At 41.8% G+C, this 24242-nt stretch overlaps 1 protein-coding gene across 9 annotated transcripts in view; it reads left to right on the forward strand.

The window, feature by feature from the left end:
- The window catches only part of LOC129354663 (epidermal growth factor receptor substrate 15-like 1), a 126524-nt gene that overhangs the window by 25941 nt on the left and 76341 nt on the right, over nt 1-24242 (forward strand). For 6 of the 9 annotated variants that reach the window (XR_008605176.1, XM_055024137.1, XM_055024134.1 and 3 more), the window contains 3 exons: nt 10231-10326; nt 18791-18859; nt 21395-21520. Coding sequence is in view for 8 of the 9 variants with exons in the window: in XM_055024137.1 (XP_054880112.1) it covers nt 10231-10326; nt 18791-18859; nt 21395-21520 (291 nt within the window). In the remaining variant the exon portion in view is untranslated. The remainder of the gene's footprint in view (nt 1-10230; nt 10327-18790; nt 18860-21394; nt 21521-24242) is intronic. The other 3 variants (XM_055024138.1, XM_055024139.1, XM_055024140.1) reach the window with 1 other exon arrangement.

The following is a 24242-nucleotide window of genomic DNA, read 5'->3' on the forward strand; positions in this document are numbered from 1 at the left end:
GTCAGGAAGTCTGTACTTAAAAAAAAAAGTGGTAACACTTTATTTGATGGGGTGTGAATAAAACAACACTTATCATGAACATGAGTAAGTTCAGCAGACACTTTATGACTCTGGCCATAAAGTGTCATTCAGTAAATCATGAAATTTTTAAATACACTGAGGGTAATCAAGGGAACAAGACACACCTGGGAGTAATCAGCAGGAAGACAGGACAACAAGGAGACTGAGGACACGGAGAAACTCAAATAAACACAACAGAAACACACGGAACACAACAGTACCCCCCCTTGAAGGGGGGCTACCAGACGCAAAACTCAACACTGAAGCCATCAGGACCAGGCGCTTTGTTGTTGGGAAGTGTAGAAATAACAGATTCAAATTTCTGTAAAGTTATGTTGACTTCCAGAGCCTCAGCTGAATCTGATGGCAGTTTTGGCAAATTCAAACTTTCAAAAATTATCTGTCCATATTTTCAATGTCCAATTTTCCTTGTGACTGATAGACACTAGTGTAGAAGTCTGCAAAGCAGTCGTTGATTTTATCCGGATCTGTGAGTAAAGTTTCATCTTCAAGCTTAATACGATGTATGGCTCTAGAGGCCTGTGTTTGTTTAAGCTGGCGGGCTAATAGCTTATGGGGTTTATCGCCTAACTCAAAGTATCTTTGTTTGACTTGAACCAGTAATTTAGAAACGTTTCTTGACATAATAGAGTTATATTCATATCGTAGAGTTGTTATTTTATTCAAAATGTCAGGGCTATGTTTTAATTTATATGCGTTTTCTAAGGTGGTCAACAGGTCATCTATTTCATCCAACCTTAACTTGGACTCTTTACATTTTGCTGCCTCGAATGAGATTATACATCCTCTTATAACAGCCTTCATTGCTTCCCAAAGCATTGAATCATCCACATCCCCCTTATCATTAGAATTCAGAAATGACTTAATTTCGTCTGAGATATAGGAGACAAACTCCTTATCTTTCAGCAGTGCCTTATTTAAGCGCCAGCTCTGTCTCCCTTTTTTAAAATCTAGTTTAAGGTTCAGCAACACAGGAGCGTGATCTGATATGTGAATATTGTGATATTTGCAGCTTGATACTGATGCCAGCAACCTAGAGTCCAATAAGAAGTAATCAATCCTAGAGTAGGACTTATGTACTGCTGAAAAGTATGAATAATCTATCCCATTAGGATATAGCAGTCTCCAAATGTCAACCATATTAGGAGATTGTAATAGACTTTTAAGGGACTCCCTGCTCTTGAATGAATGTCTATGTCTATCTAAAATTGTGTCCAGGATTAGGTTTAAATCCCCCCCAATAATTATATTAGAGCCAACCCAATCCGGTACTAAATTAAAAAGGTCTTGAAAAAAAATGGGATTATCAAAATTAGACCCATATATATTTATAAAAGTCACAGGTATAGAATTCAGCAGCCCACTAACAATCACATATCTTCCCCCTTGATCTGAAATTGTCTGTTTGTGAACAAAAGGTGTATGTTTTTTAATCAAAATGGCAACCCTCTAGTTTTTGTGCTGAAATTTGACTGATATACATGGGAGGCCCAAGAGGGACTAAGAACTTTAGCAGCTGTTTTCTTGATATGAGTTTCCTGGAGAAAACAAACATCAGCCTTCAATGAACGCAGGTGTGCATAAACTTTACCTCTTTTTAGAGGGCTATTTATCCCTCGAACATTCCAGCTAATCAGATTAATTCCATACTTACTTTGTTTATGTGGATCAGTTGACATCAATTTGTATATATTTTAGTAACTATGTGTTGCATGACTGTGAAGATAATTGTACAGTATTCAGAACATGCCGATGTGCAAGAAACAACCCTCCCAATAACGTAATGAACCCTCCCCACCCCCCAACATAACTGAACAGAAACCAGGAGCGGTGTCTCCATACCCCCAACTAAAAGCTAGAACCAGCCTTCCACCTGGTGGAGGATTAGCAACAAGCTTCTCCATCTCTCCAACCCGGGTTGCCGCTCAACCTCATACAATTAACGTATTAAAATGAATAAGTTCAATTTCTCACTCAATGACAAAAATTTTTTACTTCTCGCTTTCTCAAGATTTCAAACATGACAACAAAGAAATGGTCTGTCCACCTGCTTCATTTAGTCCCAAATTGCCAATCCTCAATTTGCCGGCTCAGGAATTTATCGGCATCCTCTGGAGCGCTGAATGTAGCTGAATGATGTCACACGATCACAAATATCGGCAAGCGCCGCTTTGAGACTGGCAATTGCTCCATTGAGCTCCACAAACTTCATGTCGACCGTGCTGCTAAGCTTGCTTATGGCAGCTAGGACGTCTTCATTGGTGGCGGATGGACCTGGAGAGCGCGCGGGGCTCGTGTTAGCATTAGCCACTTCGAAGCTTGCTAGCTTGGTCCGGTCGTCCACGGCCTCATCCCCCGAGCTTTTGTCCTTCTTATTTCCTTTGGGCTTCGTCATCTTGTTCATTGGGTTATGGTATACTACGAATTTGCTGAGTAGAAGTTTAAAATATTATTTAGGGTGAGAAAATGTTGAAGTTGAGTCAGAGCTCCGTCAATACATGTCTACTCAATGTTGAGACCTAGGCCACACCCCCCAGGTTTTAGTGTTTCACTGAACTCCTACACAATCAACACTCCCTCTCTGAAGGCCCTCTTTAGTGATTTATGTAAGTTCAGAAAGTCAGCAGTTGCTTTAGTTTGAATCTTTATCCAAATCTACCTAACTTAAAATCTACTCAAAGTATTCATGCTACATCTAATATTTTATATGCACAAACTGTTTCTGAAATTAATATAACCAAACTTATACTCCCAACATCCCTTACCTGAAATAAAGTGGAACAAGTAGGACCAACAATAAAGATTTCAATAAGCTTTATTACACTGTCAAATTATTTAATAACAGAGTCCTCAATAATTCCTCTTACATCAAGAGGAACAGGCAGCTCCAGTTAAGAAGGTGTCATTATGTATTATTACAGTGCCATTAATATTAACTATTACCTCAAGTAAAAGGAAGCAGGTAGCAACAGTTATGAAGAAGTCATTAATTGTTATTACAGTGTCAAGTGCTAAGTTATCACTCATTAATGTTAAGTCTTACCTTCGGAAAACACCAGACTATTTATAACAACCATCATAGCTGTAGAACAAACCCTTTGTACACTGGAATAAAACAAAAGATAACTTGTTCTTAAGTTTTAACTTCTGGCCAGTATATTGTAACCATGAAATACTGATTGAAAAACTAAAACAGAATTACTTATTCTTTAATTTAAGAAAATAGGTTCTTTCAACAGTCCTAAAATTTTTTGCTTTGATTATGTCAGCCATCTCTGTTATACTCTTTCTGCAGCGTTCTGATAACAGGGAGATCTTCTTCTTGTCTTAATTTCCTAGAAGCAGTTCTATAACGGTATCTGGAAATGCTCAGAAATTATATCTGTTGCAATAGTTGTGGTCAATGTTAATCATGGTGAAAGCCTTTCCATGAATTCAAACTCGATAAATCCCTTCTGGACATTCTCATAGTGGGTGATGACTCACTCCGCTGTGGTCACTTCAAAAAAGGAACAAAAACACATGAACAAAAAATGCAATATGAACTTAATTCTCTCACGTTTTGCGTGAGGAAGGGCGCTGTGGACCACGCCAGAAGTGGAAGGAAGGTTTAATGAAAAAACAACCCAACAAGGTGGGCGGAAGCGCAGAAAGGAGGCCAAGAGTCCAAAACAAACAAACGGAAAACCCAGATGCAGGTGGAAGGTCTAGGCCAGGGGTCACCAACCTTTTTGAGACTGAGAGCTACTTCACGGGTACAGAGCAACACGAAGGGCACTCACAATAGTTATCAGTAATAATTTACCATGGCAGTTATGGTTAATTGCTATTATGTGATCAGAAGTTTTTAGCTCACAGAGTTTTAAATTTGATTCTGTTTTGGAGTTTTTCTCTGATTCTAAACTGGCCACAAGTGACTGAAATAAACCAAAGCAAACTGATGGATTGTTGCAGTAACACCTGCAGCTGTACTGAGTACCTTGAAATTTTCCCTTAAATAAAAAAGAAAAGAAGAGTTATTGTTTTATCTAACCATCTGTTCTATTAGCAAAATTGTGGAAAATAAAATATCTTTTGTGTCAAAACATATTATACACACACAGCTGTCGGTCTGATGCGTGAGGTGGGGAACCCCAAAGCCCAAGTCTTACTGGTCAGTTTGCTTTTATTAATTTCACGGCTTTGCGTTTTTCTGCAAGCTAAAAATGAACGAGTTGGGTTTGAACCTCCTGTTGTTCTACGTTCAGCCTGAGCTTCTGACAGTCTGTGCGGTTCTGACGGGTTTATTCGCTTTTTTCGTGGTTTCGCGAACCGAACATCTGACGGGTCACCCGCTGGCTGACACCAGCAGATGTGGAAAAAATAAAGGTCCGACACAAAACTATCACTGCACCTGACCTGCAAGAGCACAAGCACCTCTCCAATGCGCAAAAATCAGCACAAACCTGAACCAAGAGCAGCGGACTTTTTTCCAGATGATGCTAAATAATAAAGACATGGAAGCGAAGCCTCCTCATGTGGTTCACGGAAAGAGAACAGTGTTGATTCCCAGGTGTGCGCTACAATAAGATGTTTTGACACAATTTATTTATTTTTTCTTCACAATTTTGTTAATAGTAAATAGGGTTAAATAATAAAAACTCCAGAAGTTATTCTTTTCTTTCTTTACTTAAAGGAAAATGTCAAGCTATGCAGAGCGCAGCTGCAGGCGCTGCTGCTCCGATAGCTTCCTGCAGGCGCCTGCGCAGTTCTGAACATTAACAACAGGAAAGAGTTTTATACATAAAGCAATTTATTTTAAACGTTTTTATCATTTCCCTCTTTTGAACTCTAAATATAAACAAACGTCATTACTTCAATGTAAAACCATTTAATTAAATTATTTTTTGGTAGTGCTCCCTAATGATAATGGCTATTTTTAGAAGTGGCTCCGAGGGCGACTGAAAAGGTCCCTGCGGGCGACCGGGTGCCCCCGGGCACCAGGTTGGTGACCCCTGGTCTAGGCGACGTCCACGGCGCTGGAAGCAGACCTCACAGGAGAGGACTGGCGGCCGTCTGCGGTGCTAAGGGCAGGGTTAGGGTTAGGGTTACTTGGCGTCTTGTCAGCTGTAAGTGTTCCTCAGTCCTGTCGTTTACCCTGTCGCTACCTGTGTTTGAGCCCTGGTTTCCGCTCAGCAGTGCTGACTGGGAATTAGGACTGTTTTTTGGATCATCTGTACTGTTTACACGTCATTAAACCTTCATTCCACTTCTACCTGGGCCTACAGCGTGCCGTCTCACCACCTCACACTGCAAAACATGATAGAAGGACCCAACTAAACTGAGTGAGGTGAGGCTCGCTACAATAATGGATCCAGCTGGATTAAAAGAAACAATCAAGGATCACGTGGAGGAGGTGGCAAAACCTTATTCCGCTCGTCAGCACCTGGGAATTACCACACGCATGGTCCGTATGTTGGATTACTGGGTCCCGTGTCTTCCGCATCTGGGGCTGGCGGAATTGCTGCAGGAGGCAGAGTGGGAGCACCTGACAGCGATTGCCATGCTGAAAAGCAATCCTTTGCCTCCCAAGCCAGACCATCTCTCCGCCAGCCCATCTCCAGCATCTCCGGGACCAGCGCCTCCTCCTGCTCCAGAGATAGCTGCAGCCTTTGCTCCCATAGCTGGCGCAGCTCACACTCCAACCGGCGCTCCAGCCGGCGCTCCAACCGGCACGCCCAAGCCTCCTGGCCTAGTCAGTGGCTTATCAACCCCAGTTAGTGGATGTCACCCTTTTGTCCCTCCAGAGCTTCCTAGTTCTCCATTTGGGCCTCCTAGTGCCCTTTCCTAGCCTCCTAGTACCCCCTGCGAGTCTTCTAGTGTTTCCTCCGAGTACTCTACTGTCATAAGCTCAGGTGTGAGGCGGTGAGGCAGCAAGCAGTCTAATAAACATCTTAAGCCATTAGCCTGAGTATCTGGTTGGAAATAATTCTGAATGCCCATTAAGTGAAAAGATACATTCATGTGGCTGAAACTATATATTAAATGATGCATTCTGAATAACAACAGGCTGTATGAACGTCTGCCAAACAAATATTTGATCAGAATAATTTTGTTCATCTCTACTCATTGTGCTACTTGTATTAAGAAATAATTGTATTGCACTTTATACCAACCGGTCATGTTAACAAGACATTTTTCTGCCAGCTTACCATTCTGACAGTGTGCAGCAAGGGACATTTTTGGAATGGTATTTAAATAAATGATGAAAATGTCAGGATCTGTTTTTCTGTGTTCATTTTTGTGTCCCTGAGTCTCCGTGTTGTCCTGGCTCCTCTTGATTATTCCCAGATGTGTCTTGTTTCCATGATTTCCCTTAGTGTATTTAACCCCACCTGTGTCCTTACAGCACGGGTCCTCGTCTCATTTTGGCGTCTGTTTTTGTGTGCTTCAGTCCGTCGATCATGTTCCAGTTGCTACCTGTGTTGAGCCCTGGCTTCAGCTCAGCAGTGCTGCCTGGAGCCGTCTTTTATCGAAAGATTTTAAGATTCTTTTATTAACTTCTAAAGTTTGTGAAGTGCACAATTCAGAGTGAGGTCCAGACAAAAGTCAGGGAGCAAGAACAATCTTTAATACATCTGCAGACGGAGAGCAAGAAATCCACTGCATTAGGCACAAATTAGGATCCGCTCTGAGGAACCCAGAGTTGCATAGTTACTTTATTCATCTCTCTTTAGTTGACATTTAAAGGAAGTCAGGGTTTCTGCTGTTTTACAGTTTGTTCCAAACTTTTGGTGCATAGATGCTGAAAGCTGCTTCTCCTCTCTTGGTTCTGGTTCTGGGGATGCAGAGCAGAACCAGAACCAGAACCTGAGAGTCTGGAAGGTTGATACAACAACAGCAGATCTTTGATGTATTGTGGTGCTAAAACGTTCAGTGATTTATAAACTAACAACAGTATTTTAAAATCTATTCTTTGAGCTACAGGGAGCCAGTGGAGGGACTTTAAAACTGCTGTTATGTCTCTATCTTCCTGGTTTTAGTGAGAACAGGAGCAGCAGCTTCTGGATCAGCTGCAGCTGGAGGATTGATTTGTTGGACAGGCCTGTGAAGACGCTGTTACAATAATCAATGTGACTAAAGATAAACGCATGGATGAGTTTCTCTAGATCTGGCTGAGACATTAGTCCTCTAATCCTGGAGATGTTCTTCAGGTGATAGAAGGCCGACTTTGTAACTGTCTTTATGTGGCTCGCAAGGTTCAGGTCAGAGGTCATCACTACTCCCAGGTTTCGGGCTGATCGCTGGTTTTTAGTTGTAATAACTGAAGCTGTGCATTGATTTTAGATCGTTCCTCTTTAGGTCCACTTCATAACAGTCATAAATATTCATGAAGACTTACTCATGTTGACAGGTGTTTTGTCATGTTTATTACATTGTCATGTCAGTTTTATGCACACCCCGTCAGAGTTACAAAAAAACGTGTGTTTATTTTTTATTAATGAAGATAAATTATTATCAAACATCTTAATATGAAAACATGTTCATATTAAAATCAATGTTCATCTTTTTTCAACTATCCAATATATATGTCACGTTCGAGGGTAGGCTTTTGATCCACATGCAGAATCAGACCCAGGAAGCAACAGTAAGTTAAGAATTTATTTACAAAATACAAGTACAGGTGTCTTGCAGGTGATCCTTTGGATCGGGTCTGGGATTCGTCAAACAGGATTTCAAGGAGGGTTCCATGGAGACAAAAAACATGTTTAATGAGGAGTTGAGCAGTCTCTTGCGGGGAGGGAAATTTTTGTAATGGGATGAGGTGACAAACCTTTCAAAAATCATCCATTATAGTAAGGAAAATGGCAAACCAGCAACAAAGTCGAGGGCTATGTGAGACCACAGGAGTCCTGGAATGGCGAGATGTTGGAGTAGCCACTGGAGAGCTGATTGCAGGCCTTACTTCTGGCACAGACTGGACAAGCTACTACATAACTGTTAACACTGGCATAAAGGTTTGGCCACCAGAAGGAACGACGGATCAGTGCAAGCATGCGGTTGCCTCCAGGATGACAGGAGAATTTAGCAGTGCGAGCCCAGTGGAGGAATCTTGATCTGACTGCGGAAGGAACATAGATTCTGTTAGGAGGTCCCAACACTGGTTCAAGTGTTTGGGCTTCTTGAATGTCCCTTTGGATGTCTCAACAGATGGCCCCAACTACACAAGGCTGAGGGATAATGTTAGCGATGGTTTTGTCATGGTCTCGGGAGAACTATCTAGAGAGAGTATTGTATTTAACATTTTTGGAACTAGGTCTATAAGAAATGATGAAGTTGAAACGAGAGAAAAAAAGAGACCAACGCGACTGTCTTGGGTTGAAGCTTCTTGTGGTCAGTCCTGCAGGGGGATGTTTGGCCCCCTCTAACCATTGTTGCCACTCTTCTAAAGCTAATTTGATGGCAAACTGTTCCTTGTCCCCACATCATAATTTCTCAGCTTGAGATAAACGATGGGCAAAAAGGCACAAGGATGGAGCTTGTTGTCTGTGGGGAACTTTGAGAGAGAACAGCCATACCCCAGTCTCTGAGACATCAACCTCCATAATAAATTGTCTGGATGGATCTGGCTGAATGAGAATAGGAACAGTGGAAGACCTTTCACCATTAAAGAATTTGTTAGCCTTAGAGGACCAGACAAATGGTTTCTTAATGGATGTTAGACTGGTAAGTGGTAGGGCAGACTGACTATAATTCCTGATGAATCGGTGGTAAAAATTGGGAAAACCCAAAAACCGTTGCACCTGTTTATGGGACGAGGAAGTGGGGCTGTCAAGAACAGCTTGAATCTTTTCTGGGTCTGACTTTACCAGCCCGCTCTCAAGGGAAGGGAAGAGGTGTGAAACTCGCATTTCTCTGCTTTGACGTACAACTGTTTCTCCAACATGCGCCTAAAGACCATCCGGACTGGCCTAACATTGTCTTACTCTGGTCACTATGATAACGTTTACATATCCCTTCAAAGTAAGATAAACAAACATTTACTTTTATGAAAATTTTAACTCGTGATAAATACAAATCAATGGGAGCCCTGAGATTGTTTCTCTGCAACGAGACGGTCCCATCTGGAAGTGAACGGAAACAATAACTCCCGAAGTGATGCACAGGGTATTCTTGTTCTCTAAGTCGCGAAGCAGTTTGAAGACTTCATTGCCTCATTAACAAGCTGGTCACCTATCGCAGGTTGGTGAGGTACCTGGATAAATTCATTCTCTTGTCTCTTCTCTGGGCCTTTTCCCCTTTGCAAAGAAACTTTCCAAAGAATCTGATTTGTTTCTGACTCATTTTGCTGCTTGTGGCTCAATGATGGCATGAGAGATGTAACCGAGGGAATCCAGTTAAAAGATTTTCAAAAAATAAAAGCTCCTCCAGACTCACATAATACATACAAAGGAAATATTTAATTATTTCTTGTGCAGTCCGGTAATGGTCTGCGGCCCAGGGGGTTGGGGACCACTGTACTAACGGCTCTGGAGAAGATTCTGTTGGGTCAGACTGCTGGCTGGATGATTCTGTCATGTTCAAGGGTAGGCTTCTGACCCACATGCAGAATTAGACTCAGGAAGCAACAGTAAGTTAAGAATTTATTTACAAAATACAATTACTGGTGTCTTGCTGGTGATTCTTTGGATCGGGTCCGGGGCTCGTCTGGAATCAAAGAGATATGTCAATGACTGTGCGAGAGGTGGGCAGAATGATAGGACAGCAGGAGAAATTAGCTTACGTCTCCTGGAAGGCTTCCCAATGGGAGGTAAAAAGGGGCTGGGCAACCAATCGGGAGGTCCAAGGTAAGTATCTCCGACAGGAATCAACTGTGGGCTGGAGAGGGCAGGGATGTGAGATTCAGAGGTGGGATTATGGGTTTGGGGGATCAGGCTTATACTGTGAGGGAGTAATCATCTGGCAGAGAGGTGAGGTGTGGAGCTCTGCTTCAGGCCACTCCCAGCAGAGAGCCAATGGGGAGAAACACTTTCAGAAACCCAGATCCTAACAATGTATTTCATATTCAAATACACATTTCAGTAAGAAATGTGCAATTTGTTTTTCTTTTGGCAATATCATTACTAGGTTGCAGCTGATATATATATATATATTTTTTTTCTCTTCCAGGGATTTTATGTTGCTCTCCGTTTGGTGGCCTGTGCGCAGAGTGGTCAGGAAGTCAGTGTTTCTAGCACCAACCAAACAGTCCCTCCTCCACAGTTTGTAAGTGAAATGATCTTCATAGCACACTGTTTTTCATTCTTTTGTTATGACTAAGTCTTCAGCCTTGTTTAAATTGGAAGGTTTAGATCTTAAGAAATGTAATGATCTTCAACAAAGTGTAAAAGGAAATAAATAAGAAAAAATACTTTACATATCAACCCACCTCTGCATGAAAAGTCAGAGTAAAATCTACAGAAACAACCCTGTTTCATTCCACTAATAAAAAGTTACTTATTAAAGCTCAAGATGTGCCAACACAACCTATTGTTATCTTAAAACTAATGCGGTCAATCGATTACAAAATCTAAATCAGATTAACCACTCTCTGGCACTGTGATTAATCATGATTAATCACTATTTCTAACTTTGTAAACTTGAAATGTAAATATAGTCACAGTTATGGGTTCTCTGGAATGGTGCCCTGGTCAAGCCACTTTTCTGCTACACTCCAACCATTTAAAAGTAATTGTAATCTTTTTTTTGCAGCATGAAAAAGGTGATGCTCCCAGTAGTCACCAGCAACTTAGAGAAACGTACTTCACTATACATGTATACAAGTAGTAGCAAACTTGTTCAGCAGACAATTGATAGATAAGATATATTTTATTTTCTAGTTTTTGGTGCCCCACACCTTTCTGATGTCACCCTGGGCAACTGCCCATGAAGCCCATAGACAGACCGCCACTGTAAGGTCATTTTCAATAAATCTTTTATTGCTCAAACCAAACATGTCAGAAGATTCTGTTTTCCAGGTTTTTGTATTCAGGAATGTTTAAAGGAAGTCATATTGTTTATGCACTTAAAACTGATCGCTTTTTAGGTTGGCCAATTAAACTACTCCCCCTCTCCCAGATTTCACTAAATCTAACATAGAAGCTGTTTTTCACAGCAAGAGGGATCCTTAGGTCAAATTCTGATCAAGTCCTCATACAGCCTTTGACTGGCCCTGCATGATGAGTTGAATAGCTGCACTGCACACAGAGTTGCAACAAATGGGATATTTAATTAAGTGGTTTTAATGTGGCTTTTGTAGCTCTTCCATTTTGTGTCGAGTTTTAATAGAAACAGAAACTATTTTGATTGCTCAAGTTTGTGGAACGAGATTCTCTGGTATCTGTGCAGCTGCGCGCATTAACTCAGTCTGTCTGTAAGTGAATAAAGCATTTCATATGGTTTGATGCATTGTGTTGCCACAAAAATGATACTAAAAATAAGAATAAAATAATATAAAACCAGCGTGATGTGTTACTATGACGTGAGCACAAAAGCTCCTCAGTGGGCTGAACCTGCATGATGAGATTAGTGCTGGTTTGTAAACCACCAACACACTGGTCAACCGGGATCACATACATAAAGTTTACAGGGAAGACAGACACAGATCAGCATGCTGGACAGAGTGTTGAGATGTAAAGGGTGCATAATGTTTTGTTCACAAAGATGAACGAAACATTTTAAGGTACTCCTTAAAATGCACAGGGAGCAACCTCCCTTTGCATGGGTCAAAGGACCCAAATTTTGGTCATTTTACACTTTTGCTCACGTCAAACATTAACAAACTCCTCCTAGATATTTTGACCTATTGGCTTCATTCTCGGTCAAAATGCAGATAAGGCATGGAGTTTTAAAAGTTTGAAAAAAAATTGACTTTTCGTACATGTTCAGGGGGCATGGCAGAGCGACAAACTTGGCTTTGTCCATTATTGCGCAATTGCCACCCTTGCTCTAAACCTCACAACTCCTCTGGGCTTGTGAGCCAATTTACAATTTACTAAGCAAGCCTTTGGGGTGCAGGCAGAGTCATACCCAAATGATGAAGGATCTCAGCAACAGAAGGCTTTAGTGTCCTTGGACAGAGTCTTGTCTTCGTATGACAAATCCTCTTTTGAATAGAAACAAAGCAAAGCTGGTTGTTATCTTCCAAACATCCAGATCTTCATCACTTGAGTGACCTTTGTCTAATTCCCAAGTCTGTTGCGGCAATCTTGAGATCTTTTGGGCTGAGTGCAGAGCAGCGATCAAGTCAGGAACCAGAGTTTAGGGCAAGGTGTCCCGCCTCCCTTTCAGCGGTGTGAAGACTTGACTTCCCTCTGGCTGCGGGGAGTGGTGGTGAGAGCGTGACATTGCTGGAACCTCTGCGGTTGCCGTGAGGGTGCAAGGGCCTCTAACGCCGCTTGCGGCTTTAATTTATTATTATTATTATTATATTTTCTGAAAAACAAAAACAAGCAACGGGTTGTCTGGCAGGGGAATAGTAAAGCATGGCGAATCGACTTGTAATACACTGGGGACCACCCTGAGTTTCAATCTTATGAAACATGCAGGTGGAAGCATTATAAGTCACCATATTATCTACATTATCTTCAGCATCTTCTCTGAGTGGGTGGGTCTTTTGTGATGTCATAAATTACCACACCAATTTGTGCAGCAATGTTCCTTGATGATGTAAAAGAAAGCTGTGGAGCTGATGGGATGATGTACTAAGACATACAACTATTGCAAAAAAGTAGGAGCCAAGGTTGAGCCAAATTTCACGATAATACTATCGGTCTCTTTAGAGCTTTACAAAGGTCATACATACAGTTTGGTGCAAATCAGATGATGCATGTGTGATCTAGACCGGGGTGGAAATTAACATTATTTTCTGGAAATAAGTTTCCAGAATGAAATGTCATCAGACATTTCCACTCAGACATTTTTGTAAATAGCGGGCCAAGGAGAACCGTAGGATTTCATTAGATAAGTCCAAAGGCCGTCAATGAAATCAATGGGCTGTCGCGGTCGATAAAAATGATATTTGATATATTTTTTTGTTAAATTATGACAGCCTTAGGACTGCTCTGGAGTATGTGCATCAGTCTAGAGTCAGTCAGCCACTCCTCCCATGGAGAGAAGTTCAAACTGAATTCAGTGGGTTGTTTTTTACTGTAAAAAATGTCAACCTGCCATAGTGGCGGCTGCATTGCACCAATTTACACGCTAATTCATACTTTAACCTGCATTTGGCCAGTGGTGGGTGCTAATTTCCACCCCTGGATCTAGAGCCAAACATAGGCAATCAGCGAGGGATTGAAATTTGCCATTCAGTCAGACCTGTAAGGTTGCAACTGGTGTCCTATCAACACCAGCCAGTGCTGATAGGATTCATCATTTTGGCACAGGTTTGAACCCTTAAAAATAAAAAGTCAAATTAAGACAACCAGCAGAAATAAACAGGTCATTTCCTGTTTAATATGGGCGGAGCAAAGCTCATGTCACTATTGGACATGGTTTGGGGTTGGTTAGTTTTTTAGTGGGCGCTGTAGAGGAATTAGATCATCCACACCAGACATTGTTATAGATTCCTGTTGGGGAGCGGATAAGGATCGATCCCAGTGAGTTTGTTGCAGCTACGCAACAATCTCGTAGTTGCAACAAACTCGTAAGGCAGTTTGTTGCCTTACGTTTGGCTCTTTTGTTAATCACTCCAAGCAGACATGGGCAAAAATTTCTTTTGTGTTACCTCGCAATACATTTACTGCAGTATTTGCTGGTCTACTTTGTACACAGTCACAAATGTAAATTTTAAATATATACACATATGAAAAGCATCAGTGAAAACATAATTATTCTTAACTTTTTGGTGCAAAAAGCTGATTTAAAATCGATTTATTTACTGCACATTTATGTCTATGTATCGAGTCATGCCTTTCGGTTTGACATACGCCCCTGCGGTTTTCCAATCACTGATCAATGATGTGTTCCATGATTTTGTGGATCGGTTTGTGTTTGTTTACCCTCGACGACATTTTGATCTTTTCTAAAACCATGACGGAACACAAACAGCATGTCAGGTTGGTCCTACACGCCTTCTAGAAAACAATTTGTACGTTAAAGCGGAGAAGTGTGAGTTTCACATATCTTCCATCTTGTTCCTCTGAAGCAGGGGAAGCCATCTTGAAGCCGGATCCTGGGAGGATTCGCGCAGTTGTGGATTGGCCAACCCCATCCTCCTGAAAACAACTGCAACAATTTTTGGGGTTCGCTAATTTTTAGAGCCCATGACTAGTCCACCAAGTCTCAGTTTTCCTGGACTCCAGAAGTGGAAGCAGCTTTCTCAGTTCTGAAAGAGAAAGTTGCTAACAGCTTGGTTCTGTTTCAGCCTGACCCCATCACCGATTCACATTGAAGGTGGATGCCTCCGATTCAGGGGTGAGGGCGGGTTTTATCTCAGATCTCGCCTTCTCGTCACAAACTGCACCCAGGCACCTTTTTTTCTCGCCGCCTGTCCCCTTCGGAGAGGAACTGTGACGTAGGGGATTGTGAGTTGTTGGCTATTGAACTGGCTTTTGAAGAGTGGCGCCACTGGCTGGAGGGAGCTGAGCTTCCGATAGTGGTATGGACAAATCACAAGAACTTGCCCTACCTGCAAATGGTCAAACGGTTGAATCCTCGACAGTCAAAATGGTCTCTTTTTTTTTCTCAGTTCAATTTTCTCATTTCTGACAGGCCCGGCTCAAAGAATGTGAAACTGGACGCTCTTTCTCTGCAATTGTCCTCTGACGATGAGAGTCCGGTCATTGACATCATAGTTAGGTCTCCTGGGACATCTCTGACCAGGTCATCAGAGCTCAGCAGTCCGATCCTGATCTTGTTACCGGTCCCCCTGACCGAACCTATGTTCCTCTTTCGGTTCACTCCCATTTAATCCATTGGGCCCATGCTTCTCGTTTTTCTGGCCACCCTGGCACCAGTCGGACCACAGCATTAATCAGGCTTTCCTTTTGGTGACCATCCCTTGGTAAGAATGTGAGGGAATATGTTTCAGCCTGTTCTACCTGTGCTAAAAACAAGTCTCACCATCAATCTCCCAGTGGTCTTTTGCAGCCCTTACCTGTTCCTGGACGCCCATTGTCCCATATTGCGCTCGATTTTGTTACCAGCCTGTCATACTCACCATCCTTGAGCGTTTCTCCAAGGCCTGTCACCTTGTGCCCCTTAGAAAATTACCAGCTGCTACAGAAACCGCCCTTTTGCTTGTTAAACATGTTTTCAGACTCCATGGGATTCCTATGGAAATCCTGTCTGACAGGGGGCCCCAGTTCATCTCCAGGGTCTGGAAGAATTTTTGTGGCGCACTCAGGACCAAAGTGTCTTTGTCTTCTGGTTTTCACTTTCAGACCAATGGGCATACAGAGCGCATGAATCAGGAGATGGAATCTACGCTTCATTGCCTATGCTCCTCCAACCCCTCTTCATGGTCCTCCGATATGCCCTGGGTTGAGTATGCCCATAACTGCCATGTTTTCTCCGCTTCTGGCCTATCTCCATTTCAGTGTTCTCTAGGTTATCTGCCTCCCCTCCTACCTTCAGACAAACCACAGAATATTGTCACTTCGGTTCAACACCACATTTGCGAGTGTCAGCGCATTTGGAAAGATGCTACTGTGGCTTTGCACCGCACCGCTGCCCAGAACCACCGCTTTGCTGATAGAAAAAGAAAACCGGCTCCTGTTTACAGACCGGGTCAGAAGGTTTGGCTATAAGCTAAAGACATTGCTCTAAAAGCAGCGCCAAAGAAACTATCTCCCAATTATTTAGGTCTTTTTGAGGTCCAGGCTATTACGTATAAATCCCACTGCAGTCAGGCTCAAGCTCCCACCTTCGCTTAGGGCAGGGGTCTCAAACTCAATTTACCTGGGGGCCGCTGGAGGCAGAGTCTGGGTGAGGGTGGGCGGCATAAAGGATTCCACAAAAAACAAGTTAAAAAAAGTCCTCAAATGTCATTAACAGTTTTAATGATTTCTTCTGAACATGAAGTGTCCTGAACGTGAATGGAACATTGAGTGAAAATCATGAACGGTTCTTCTGAACATGGCTTCTGTTGCCTACTCCTTGCTGCCAGAGACTTGACAGCGCTTCTTCTCACAAATCTGAACCACATTTGGCTTGAGAGAGCAAGCAGTTGAGACCCTCAGTATGGCTTGAAGATGATCATCACTAAGTCTGGACCTGTACTTGGACTTATTGAAGTTCAAGGTGGAGAAGAACTTTTCACACAAATATGTGCTGCCAAAAAGGCGCATGGTCCGCTTGAACATTCGGGAAAGCTCAGGGAAGTTGGGGGGCAATTCCCTCAAAATTGCCCATGCTTGTCTGCTTTTCCCACTCATCTCCCTGAACTTGGCTTTGAGGTCAGAGTTGCATTGCAGGTCAATGAGCTCCATTTGAAGCATAGGTGGGGCATCTTGCACATCAAAGGTAAAGGGGTCCGCAAAAATTTGAAAAGTGGCTCTGTGCATCTTGAAGTCTGCAAATCTGTGATCAAATTCCTTCTGTAGCTTCAAAATAGCATCAACATATATCTCACCACTGAATGGTGTGCCTGCATCCACAAGTGCCTTGCATGCTGGGAAATGGCAAAGGTTTGTATGAGAGAGCTGGGCTTTCCATAACACAAGTTTTGTGGAGAATGCTCTCACGTTGTCATAGGCAGCGCTGACGAGCTGCCCCTGGCCTTGTAACTTCTTGTTCAGTACATTCAGCTCATGTGTGATGTCAACAAGAAAAGCTAAGTCCATGAGCCATTTGTGATCACTCAACTCAGGAACAGCCTTCCCATCCTTCTCCATGAAGGCTTTTACTTCTTCTCTCAACTCAAAAAATCTTTTCAAGACATTTCCCCTACTGAGCCAACGTACCTCGGTGAAATAGAGCACATCTTCATATTCTGACTCCATTTCCTCTAAAAAAGCACGGAACCTCCTGTGCTTTAAGCCCCTGGATCTGATTTGGTTGACGCAATTCACAACAACAGACATCACATTGTCACACCTCAGGCATTTGCTGCAAAGGGCCTGCTGATGGATAATGCAGTGCAGAGCAATGGCCTCCTCTACACCTCCTCTTCCAGTTTTCTTTGAACAAGTGCCACCAGTCCATTTTTCCTCCCTGTCATTGATGGCGCGCCGTCAGTTGTTATTCCAACAAACTTCTTCCATGACAAACCGGCATTCTCAATGGCATCACACAGCTGACGAAATATCTCGATAGCGGTGGTCTGGCCATGCATTGGAATTACTGTGAGCAGCTCCTCTGTCACTTCAAAATTGCTATCAGCACCACGGACATAAATTGTGAGCTGAGCAGTGTCTGTTATGTCTGTGCTCTCGTCAAGAGCGACTGAGTATGCATCAAAACATTTTGCTTTCTCACACAGTTGATGATAAATGTCACTTGACAGGTCAGAAATGCGCTCTGCCACAGTGTTGGCAGAAAGGCTCATGTTGCTAAACTGACTTTTCTTTTCCGGACAGATAATACTTGCAGCCTGTAATATGCACTTTTTAATAAACTCGCCTTCTGAATGGTTTCCCTGCCTTAGCAATCATCTCACTAACCATGTAGCTAGCTTCGACTGCTGCAATATTCTCTTTGGTTGCTTTCTTGAAGAAATCTTGTTGCCTCAGTAGACATGCTTTAAGACTGGCAACCCGCTTGGCTCTCTTATCCCCCTGGTATTTTGCACATTCCTCAGCATGTTTAGTTGAATAATGGCGTTTAACGTTGTATTCTTTGTGCACTGCAACTTTCTCTGTGCAAATAAGACATGTGGGGATGCCCCTGTGCTCAACAAAGAAATACTGCATCTCCCACTTTTCTTGAAATTGTCTGTGCTCGTCACCAACCTTTCTCTTCACTGCAGGCTTTGATAAAGACATGACTGGGGTATGACAAAATGACAAAAAGCAAGCCACTCCCGATTCCAGAGAGCAATCAGGAATAAATCAGATTAAAGACTGATTGTAAATAAACTTTCTGCATCAAGGATTCTCCGGTCTGATGCGTGAACCTGCATGTGGGTTAAGAAACTTAAACCCGCCATGACACAGATATTTCACAACGAGATATTAAGATACACGGAAAAACCTTACGAATCTCTTATATCATGCTAATAGCTGAAAGTACGATGGCCACTGTGAAGAAGGGTTGCAGTATTCAGTTATGCTGCATGAACTGATTAGTACATTATTGCGAGAGAATGCAAAACCTATTGTGAGGTAACGCAAAAGTTTTGCAAGATAACACAAAAGAAACAAGCTGTCTGCAGTTCAGGGAGGTATGGATGTCTTCCTTGCCTGGTGGATTATTACTTGTCTGCCCAACTTAGACCTCTAGTGTGTTAATATAACCCAATCTATGAGGCTAAATGGACTTCCCTATACAGTCTTTCAGCCTGTCCAGGCAGCCCAGGAGAAGGTATTTAAATACTATGGTGTAAATTGTAATGGTGAACAATAGTATTGTCTGTTGCCCCTGTGTTTGTTCATTCTTTTGCACATAAAAATAAATGAAAATTAAAATAAAAGAAAAATTCCATACCAAGGAAGTGCAAATGAGTAGTATATATTTTTGTTGTGTAATCTGAATGTGTATTTGTGCATTTTCAATACATGCAAAGCCTGTTGACGTATTTGTTTGATTACAGAAGGATACCAGCAGTCCCTCTTTGTGCAGCACAACCTCTTTGTCTTGTGAATTGCAGTGGGCTGTTAAGGTACGTAAAGACAACAACAGTTGTCCTTGATAATGCCTGCCCATATTTTCCGCATTTGGCTGTTTTTCTTTTCCTACCAACTGTGCACAGTGGCGCAGTTGGTAGGAAAAGAAAACCTTGCAGCAAGAAGGTCTTGGGTTCGATTCCTGGCCTGGGGACTTCTGCACGGAGTTTGCATGTTCTCCTTGTGCATGCATGGGTTCTCTCCGGATACTCCGGCTTCCTCCCACAGTCCAAAGACATGCTGTCAGGATAATTGGGCTTTCCGAATTCTCCCTAGGTGTGAGTGTGTGTGCATGGTTGTTTGTCCTGTTTGTCTCTGTTTTGCTCTGCGACAGGCTGGCGCCCTGTGAGATAAGCACCAGCAACTCCTGACCCCACTGGGGACAAGGGTGAACAAATAATGGATGGGAAAATTTTAACCCCGTCCATCATTTTGACAGGTTATAATTCACATCCTTTTTTTTTTTTTTCTTTGTTCGAAGAGTATATGCGGCTCTGGTGGCTCGTATTTTTGACAGTAGGCATAGAGGAAAGAGGGCAAGGAGAAGGGGGAAGACATGCGGCAAAGGTCGCTGGGACCTAACCCTAACCCACAACGTCCACATCGAGGACTGGGGCCTCCAAAAGTGGGGCGTGCTAACCCCCTGCGCCACCACCGCACGCCCCATAATTCACCTCCTGGACTGCTGCACATGGGCAGACATTATAGACTTTACGCAAAGATTTCATAGCAGAGGCAACTCAAATCAATCAATTTTAAAAAATCCTTTCATAATATCATTTCATGGACACTAAACTAAATGCGACTTTCTGATGTGGAACTGACAATGTGTTGAAGAGTTATGGACCGGACACTTTGGGATTGTTTGGTTAGGAGGGGCACTGCAAACTTTGGTTAAAATTTCATGTTTAATTCCAGACTCCATTACATGCAGAACAGAGAAAACTATACAGAATGCAATGTTGAGCTAATCCATTTATAGTCTAAAGAGAGGAGCCGACAGTTTATCTTGAGGAAATAAAGGTGCAGAAGTTAATCAGACGGTAACATATGCAGTGCACTGCACAACTAATGCAGATTTCACTCCTCCACTTCCAAGAATTAAACTTGACTCACCTGCAGTTTTAACAGTTCTATATGTACTAGAGTCTGTAATTAAAGGCGCAGTTTTAGCCAAAATTTGAAATGCGCCTCCTAACCAGACACTCCAAAGAGTCTGGTCCATAACTCTTCAGCACGTTGACAGCTCCTAGTCAGAAAGACACATTTAGTGCAGTGTTCAGAAAAGGTTGATTTTAGTTGCCTCTGTGATGTGCGTAAAGTTTATAATGCCTGCCCATGTTATAAAATGAAGGACGGGATTAAAATGTTTCCATCATTTAAAAAAAAAAAAAACGGTAAAATATTAAGTTGTAGATATATATATATATAAATATATCTATCTATCTATCTATATATATATATATATATATATATATATATATATATATATATATATATATATTTATATATATATATATATACATATAAACTGCTCAAAAAAATAAAGACAACACTCAAACAACACAATATAACTCCAAGTAAATCAAACTTGTGTGAAATCAAACTGTCCACTTAGAAAGCAACACTGATTGACAATCAATATCACCTGCTGTTGTGCAAATGGAATAGACAACAGGTGGAAATTATTTTCATATTTATTTCATTCATTCAGATCTAGGATGTGTTATTTGAGTGTTCCCTTTATTTTTTTGAGCAGTGTATTTTGGTCCAAAATGTGCAGATTGACCCCAGAACTAAAACAAAGAAAGAAGCCCTTACTTCAAAAGCCAGATTGCAGTTTCAGCTACACAGTGGGTTAAAGACCTTCATTTTTGAAGACATGTTCCATGGTCTGATGAAACTAGAGTGGAACTTTTGGCTATAATGTCCATTGTTACCTTTGGAGGAAAAACAAGGATGCTTGTACCTTCCTAACTATGAGGTAAAGGACAAACTAGTACACCTCATAAAACAGATGGCATCATGAGAAAATAATATGTAGAACTATTGAAGTAACATCTAACGACATCGATCATAAAGGCCCAGGCTTGATATTTACCTGCTTTAATACACCTGATTCGGCTGATTGCAGTTCAGCAATTGCCTGTTAACCTCCCATCAATTCAGATCAGCTGGGCTGAAGCACGGAACACCTAAAACGTGTTGAGCAGGGTTGGGAAATACTGCTATTGCAACTTAAGTCACTGGCCCAGCAAATTTGCTGGGATTGCTAGGTTAGACGCAGTGCTTGCTGATTGTGACATTACAGCCAAAAGGTTTTTGAAAAAGCACATTTTCCATGCACAACAAAACATTTACTTATTAAAGTCACTGGCCGAAAACGAGAAAAGTTTTCTCTGATTTAACTTCAGAAAGTGAGAAATTGGTGAGGTATATGTCTTTTTACTTGGTGTTGCTGGTTTCACCTCTTGATATATAAATATGTGTAACAAGTGATTGTCTGAAATGTGGTGTTCTTACCCCTTTAGCCTGAAGAGAAGAATACATTTGATGGGATTTTTGAAAGTCTGGTGCCCATCAACGGCCTTCTGTCAGGAGAGAAGGTCAGACCAGTCCTCATCAATTCCAAGCTACCTCTAGATGTCCTTGGCAAGGTATATATGGCAATTCTGAACAGTTTTAGTTTTTTTGGAATGTCCATTTTATGCAAAGACATGTTTAAAAGTCACAATCAAGGTAGAAGCCCGTCCCTTGGGGCGTGGAAGAGGCAGCTTAAAGACTGTATTCTACATCTGTCATGGATTGGTGAGGTGGAGGTGGTGAGGCAGACGCTGGAGACCCAGGTAACTGAGTAGGTGTGAATTTAATACAAAATAGTCCAGTAACACAGTCAACAAACAAAGTCCGCGGCCAGGCAGCACGGCTGAGCGGAAGCCAGGGCTCAACGCCAGTAGCAACTGGTCATTCAAGCGGCTTTCAACAAACAACGGCTGACAAAGACAAAAATACGACAACAGTACGACAAGGACCCGACGAGGGACAAAGGACACAGGAGGGACTAAATACACTGAGGGTAATCAAGGAAACAAGACACACCTGGGAAGACAGGACAACAAGGAGACTCAGGACACAGAAACTCAGAATAAAACAGAAAAACTCAAATGAACACAACAGAAAACACGGATCATGACAACATCGGAAGCATGTAAAGATGGGACAAAAGTTGTGTTGGCATGTTCACAGAGTGGCTTTCTCCTCTCCATCTTGACATAAGTCTGTCGAGATGTGTTGTTGGAAATGTATATATTTTAGAGGTTTTTAGCTTCTGTCTCTTTTCCAATAAGGCCTAGCTTCTGTCTTGTAATCCTTTGTCATGGAGCTGTCTGTGATCCTTGATCTTTAGTTGACTGAGGGAGAGCAACAGAGGCTACAACTTGATTTTGGTAAAACCACAATCAGCATTTCCACTGAAAAGTATACACAGTTGTCATTTTATGTTCCTCTAACAAAAGTCTCACACTGTGACCCTGAAGGACTGCATTAAAAACAGGAGTCAGAAAATATTAGAAAAATATACATGTTATTTTATTTTAACACCAAATATATATGAGAAAAAGATAACTGAGCTCCTAAAAGAGGTCAAAGAAACAAAACTGAACTCAGTCAAACATGCAAACAAAATAGTCACAAAAAAAACTGACCTAACAGAGAAATGAGACACAGGGGTTTATATCCTGGCTGATCAGACCATGAAGACATAATAGGGGTGACTAAACTGAATACAATCACTAACAAAAAATCACAGTACAGCTAAGTTTGACTAAACGAAACACCCCAAAATAGATTAAGAAATAAATTGTGCAAAAAAGAGTTACCGATTTAAGAATGTAGCCATGGGTTTGGCCATCACACTAACCTTCTGTGTAATTTTCTGTGCACTGGTTTCCCAGCTAAGCATTTGTCTTGAAGTATTAATGACATTAAAGGCTAAAAATAAAAATGACCTTATTTTGCTGTAGATGTACAGTGGGAAAAAAGTAATTTGTCAGCCTCCAATTGTGCAAGTTCTCTGTTAAAAAGCTGAGCGATGCCTGTGACTGACTTCATAGATAGGCCTCAACTATGAGAGACAAAATGAGAAAACATCTAGAAAATCACATTTTCTGAATTTTTAAGAATTTATTAAATTATGGTGGAAAATAAGTACTTGGTCAATAACAAAAGTTTATGTCAGGACATTGTTATGTATCCTTTGATGGCAATGACAGTGTCATGTTCATTGGTAGTCATTTAATTAACATGCAAAAGCACACAGCAGACACCAGAATGATAATGCAAATATAATTTATTTACAATATGTACAAAAAATATTCAGCACAGAAGTCTTCAGGGGGGATCTAGTTTCAGCAGGGCCTGAATCTAGATGATAACTTTTGAAATCAAAAGTTATCTTACAGTTCTGGGGTGAGAACTGTAAGAAGCTGCAGGGATGTCGGTTTATGCTGGTGAGAACAGCCTAGCTTTCAATAGTCATGAGAGTTTGACTTGAAGGAGTTTTGAACCAGGAGTTGCTTTCAGGATCTTTTCGTGGAAGAGCAGGCAGGCAGGTGTCACTGAGGCTGGTTCAAGGGAGCATTCATCTTCAAGGGTCTTCAGCGCTTTCAGAATTTCAGAAAGTTCCACTTACCTGAGAATGTCGTCCGGTAAGTTGACAGTAGTGACGTTACGTGACGTGCCGAGGCTTTGAAGTGTGTGTCGAGTAATGGAGGGGACGTTTCCGTAAAGCGTGTATCGAGGCTTGCTTCATTTAGGGGAGGAGCCGAAAACGATGACGTCAGAGGCCTGTACAGGTGACTGGTTTGGGAAGTGATCCAGGTTTTGGCGCGGGGTTTGACAGCTTTATGAACCCCACAGGCTCCATTCAAAATGTGGGTTGTTGTAGATGAGTTGTGGTCAGTTGAGAAAGTGGTTAGAGGTTTGATAGCAGAGTTTGGAGAGTGGTTATTTAGTTTGAGAGAGTTAGTTTGGTGATTGGGGAGTTTAGGAGAGAGAGAGAGAGAAAGGAGATTTAGGTGCGTGTCTTTTCAAAGGCTGGAGAAGTAGTGTCAAAAAAGAGTTATCGTTTGAAACCAAAAAACTGTGGAGAAATTGTTTCTTAATAACAATGCATGAAATCATCCAAGTTACATAAGCATTAGCCTATTCACTACCCCCTCCCTAGTTCCACCAGCACTTAACTGTCCTCTGCCTGATTAAGTCATTTTGCTAGAGTCACAGAAAAACATTATTACACAACATGTCATATCACATGACACTACTATTTTGGGAAAAATTACACAGAGAGAATACATTCAAACAATACTTTATTATACACAT

Source organism: Poeciliopsis prolifica, unplaced genomic scaffold, assembly GCF_027474105.1.
Source record: "Poeciliopsis prolifica strain line A6 unplaced genomic scaffold, Auburn_PproV2 SCAFFOLD115, whole genome shotgun sequence".
In the NCBI taxonomy this organism is placed as follows: Eukaryota; Metazoa; Chordata; class Actinopteri; order Cyprinodontiformes; family Poeciliidae; genus Poeciliopsis; species Poeciliopsis prolifica.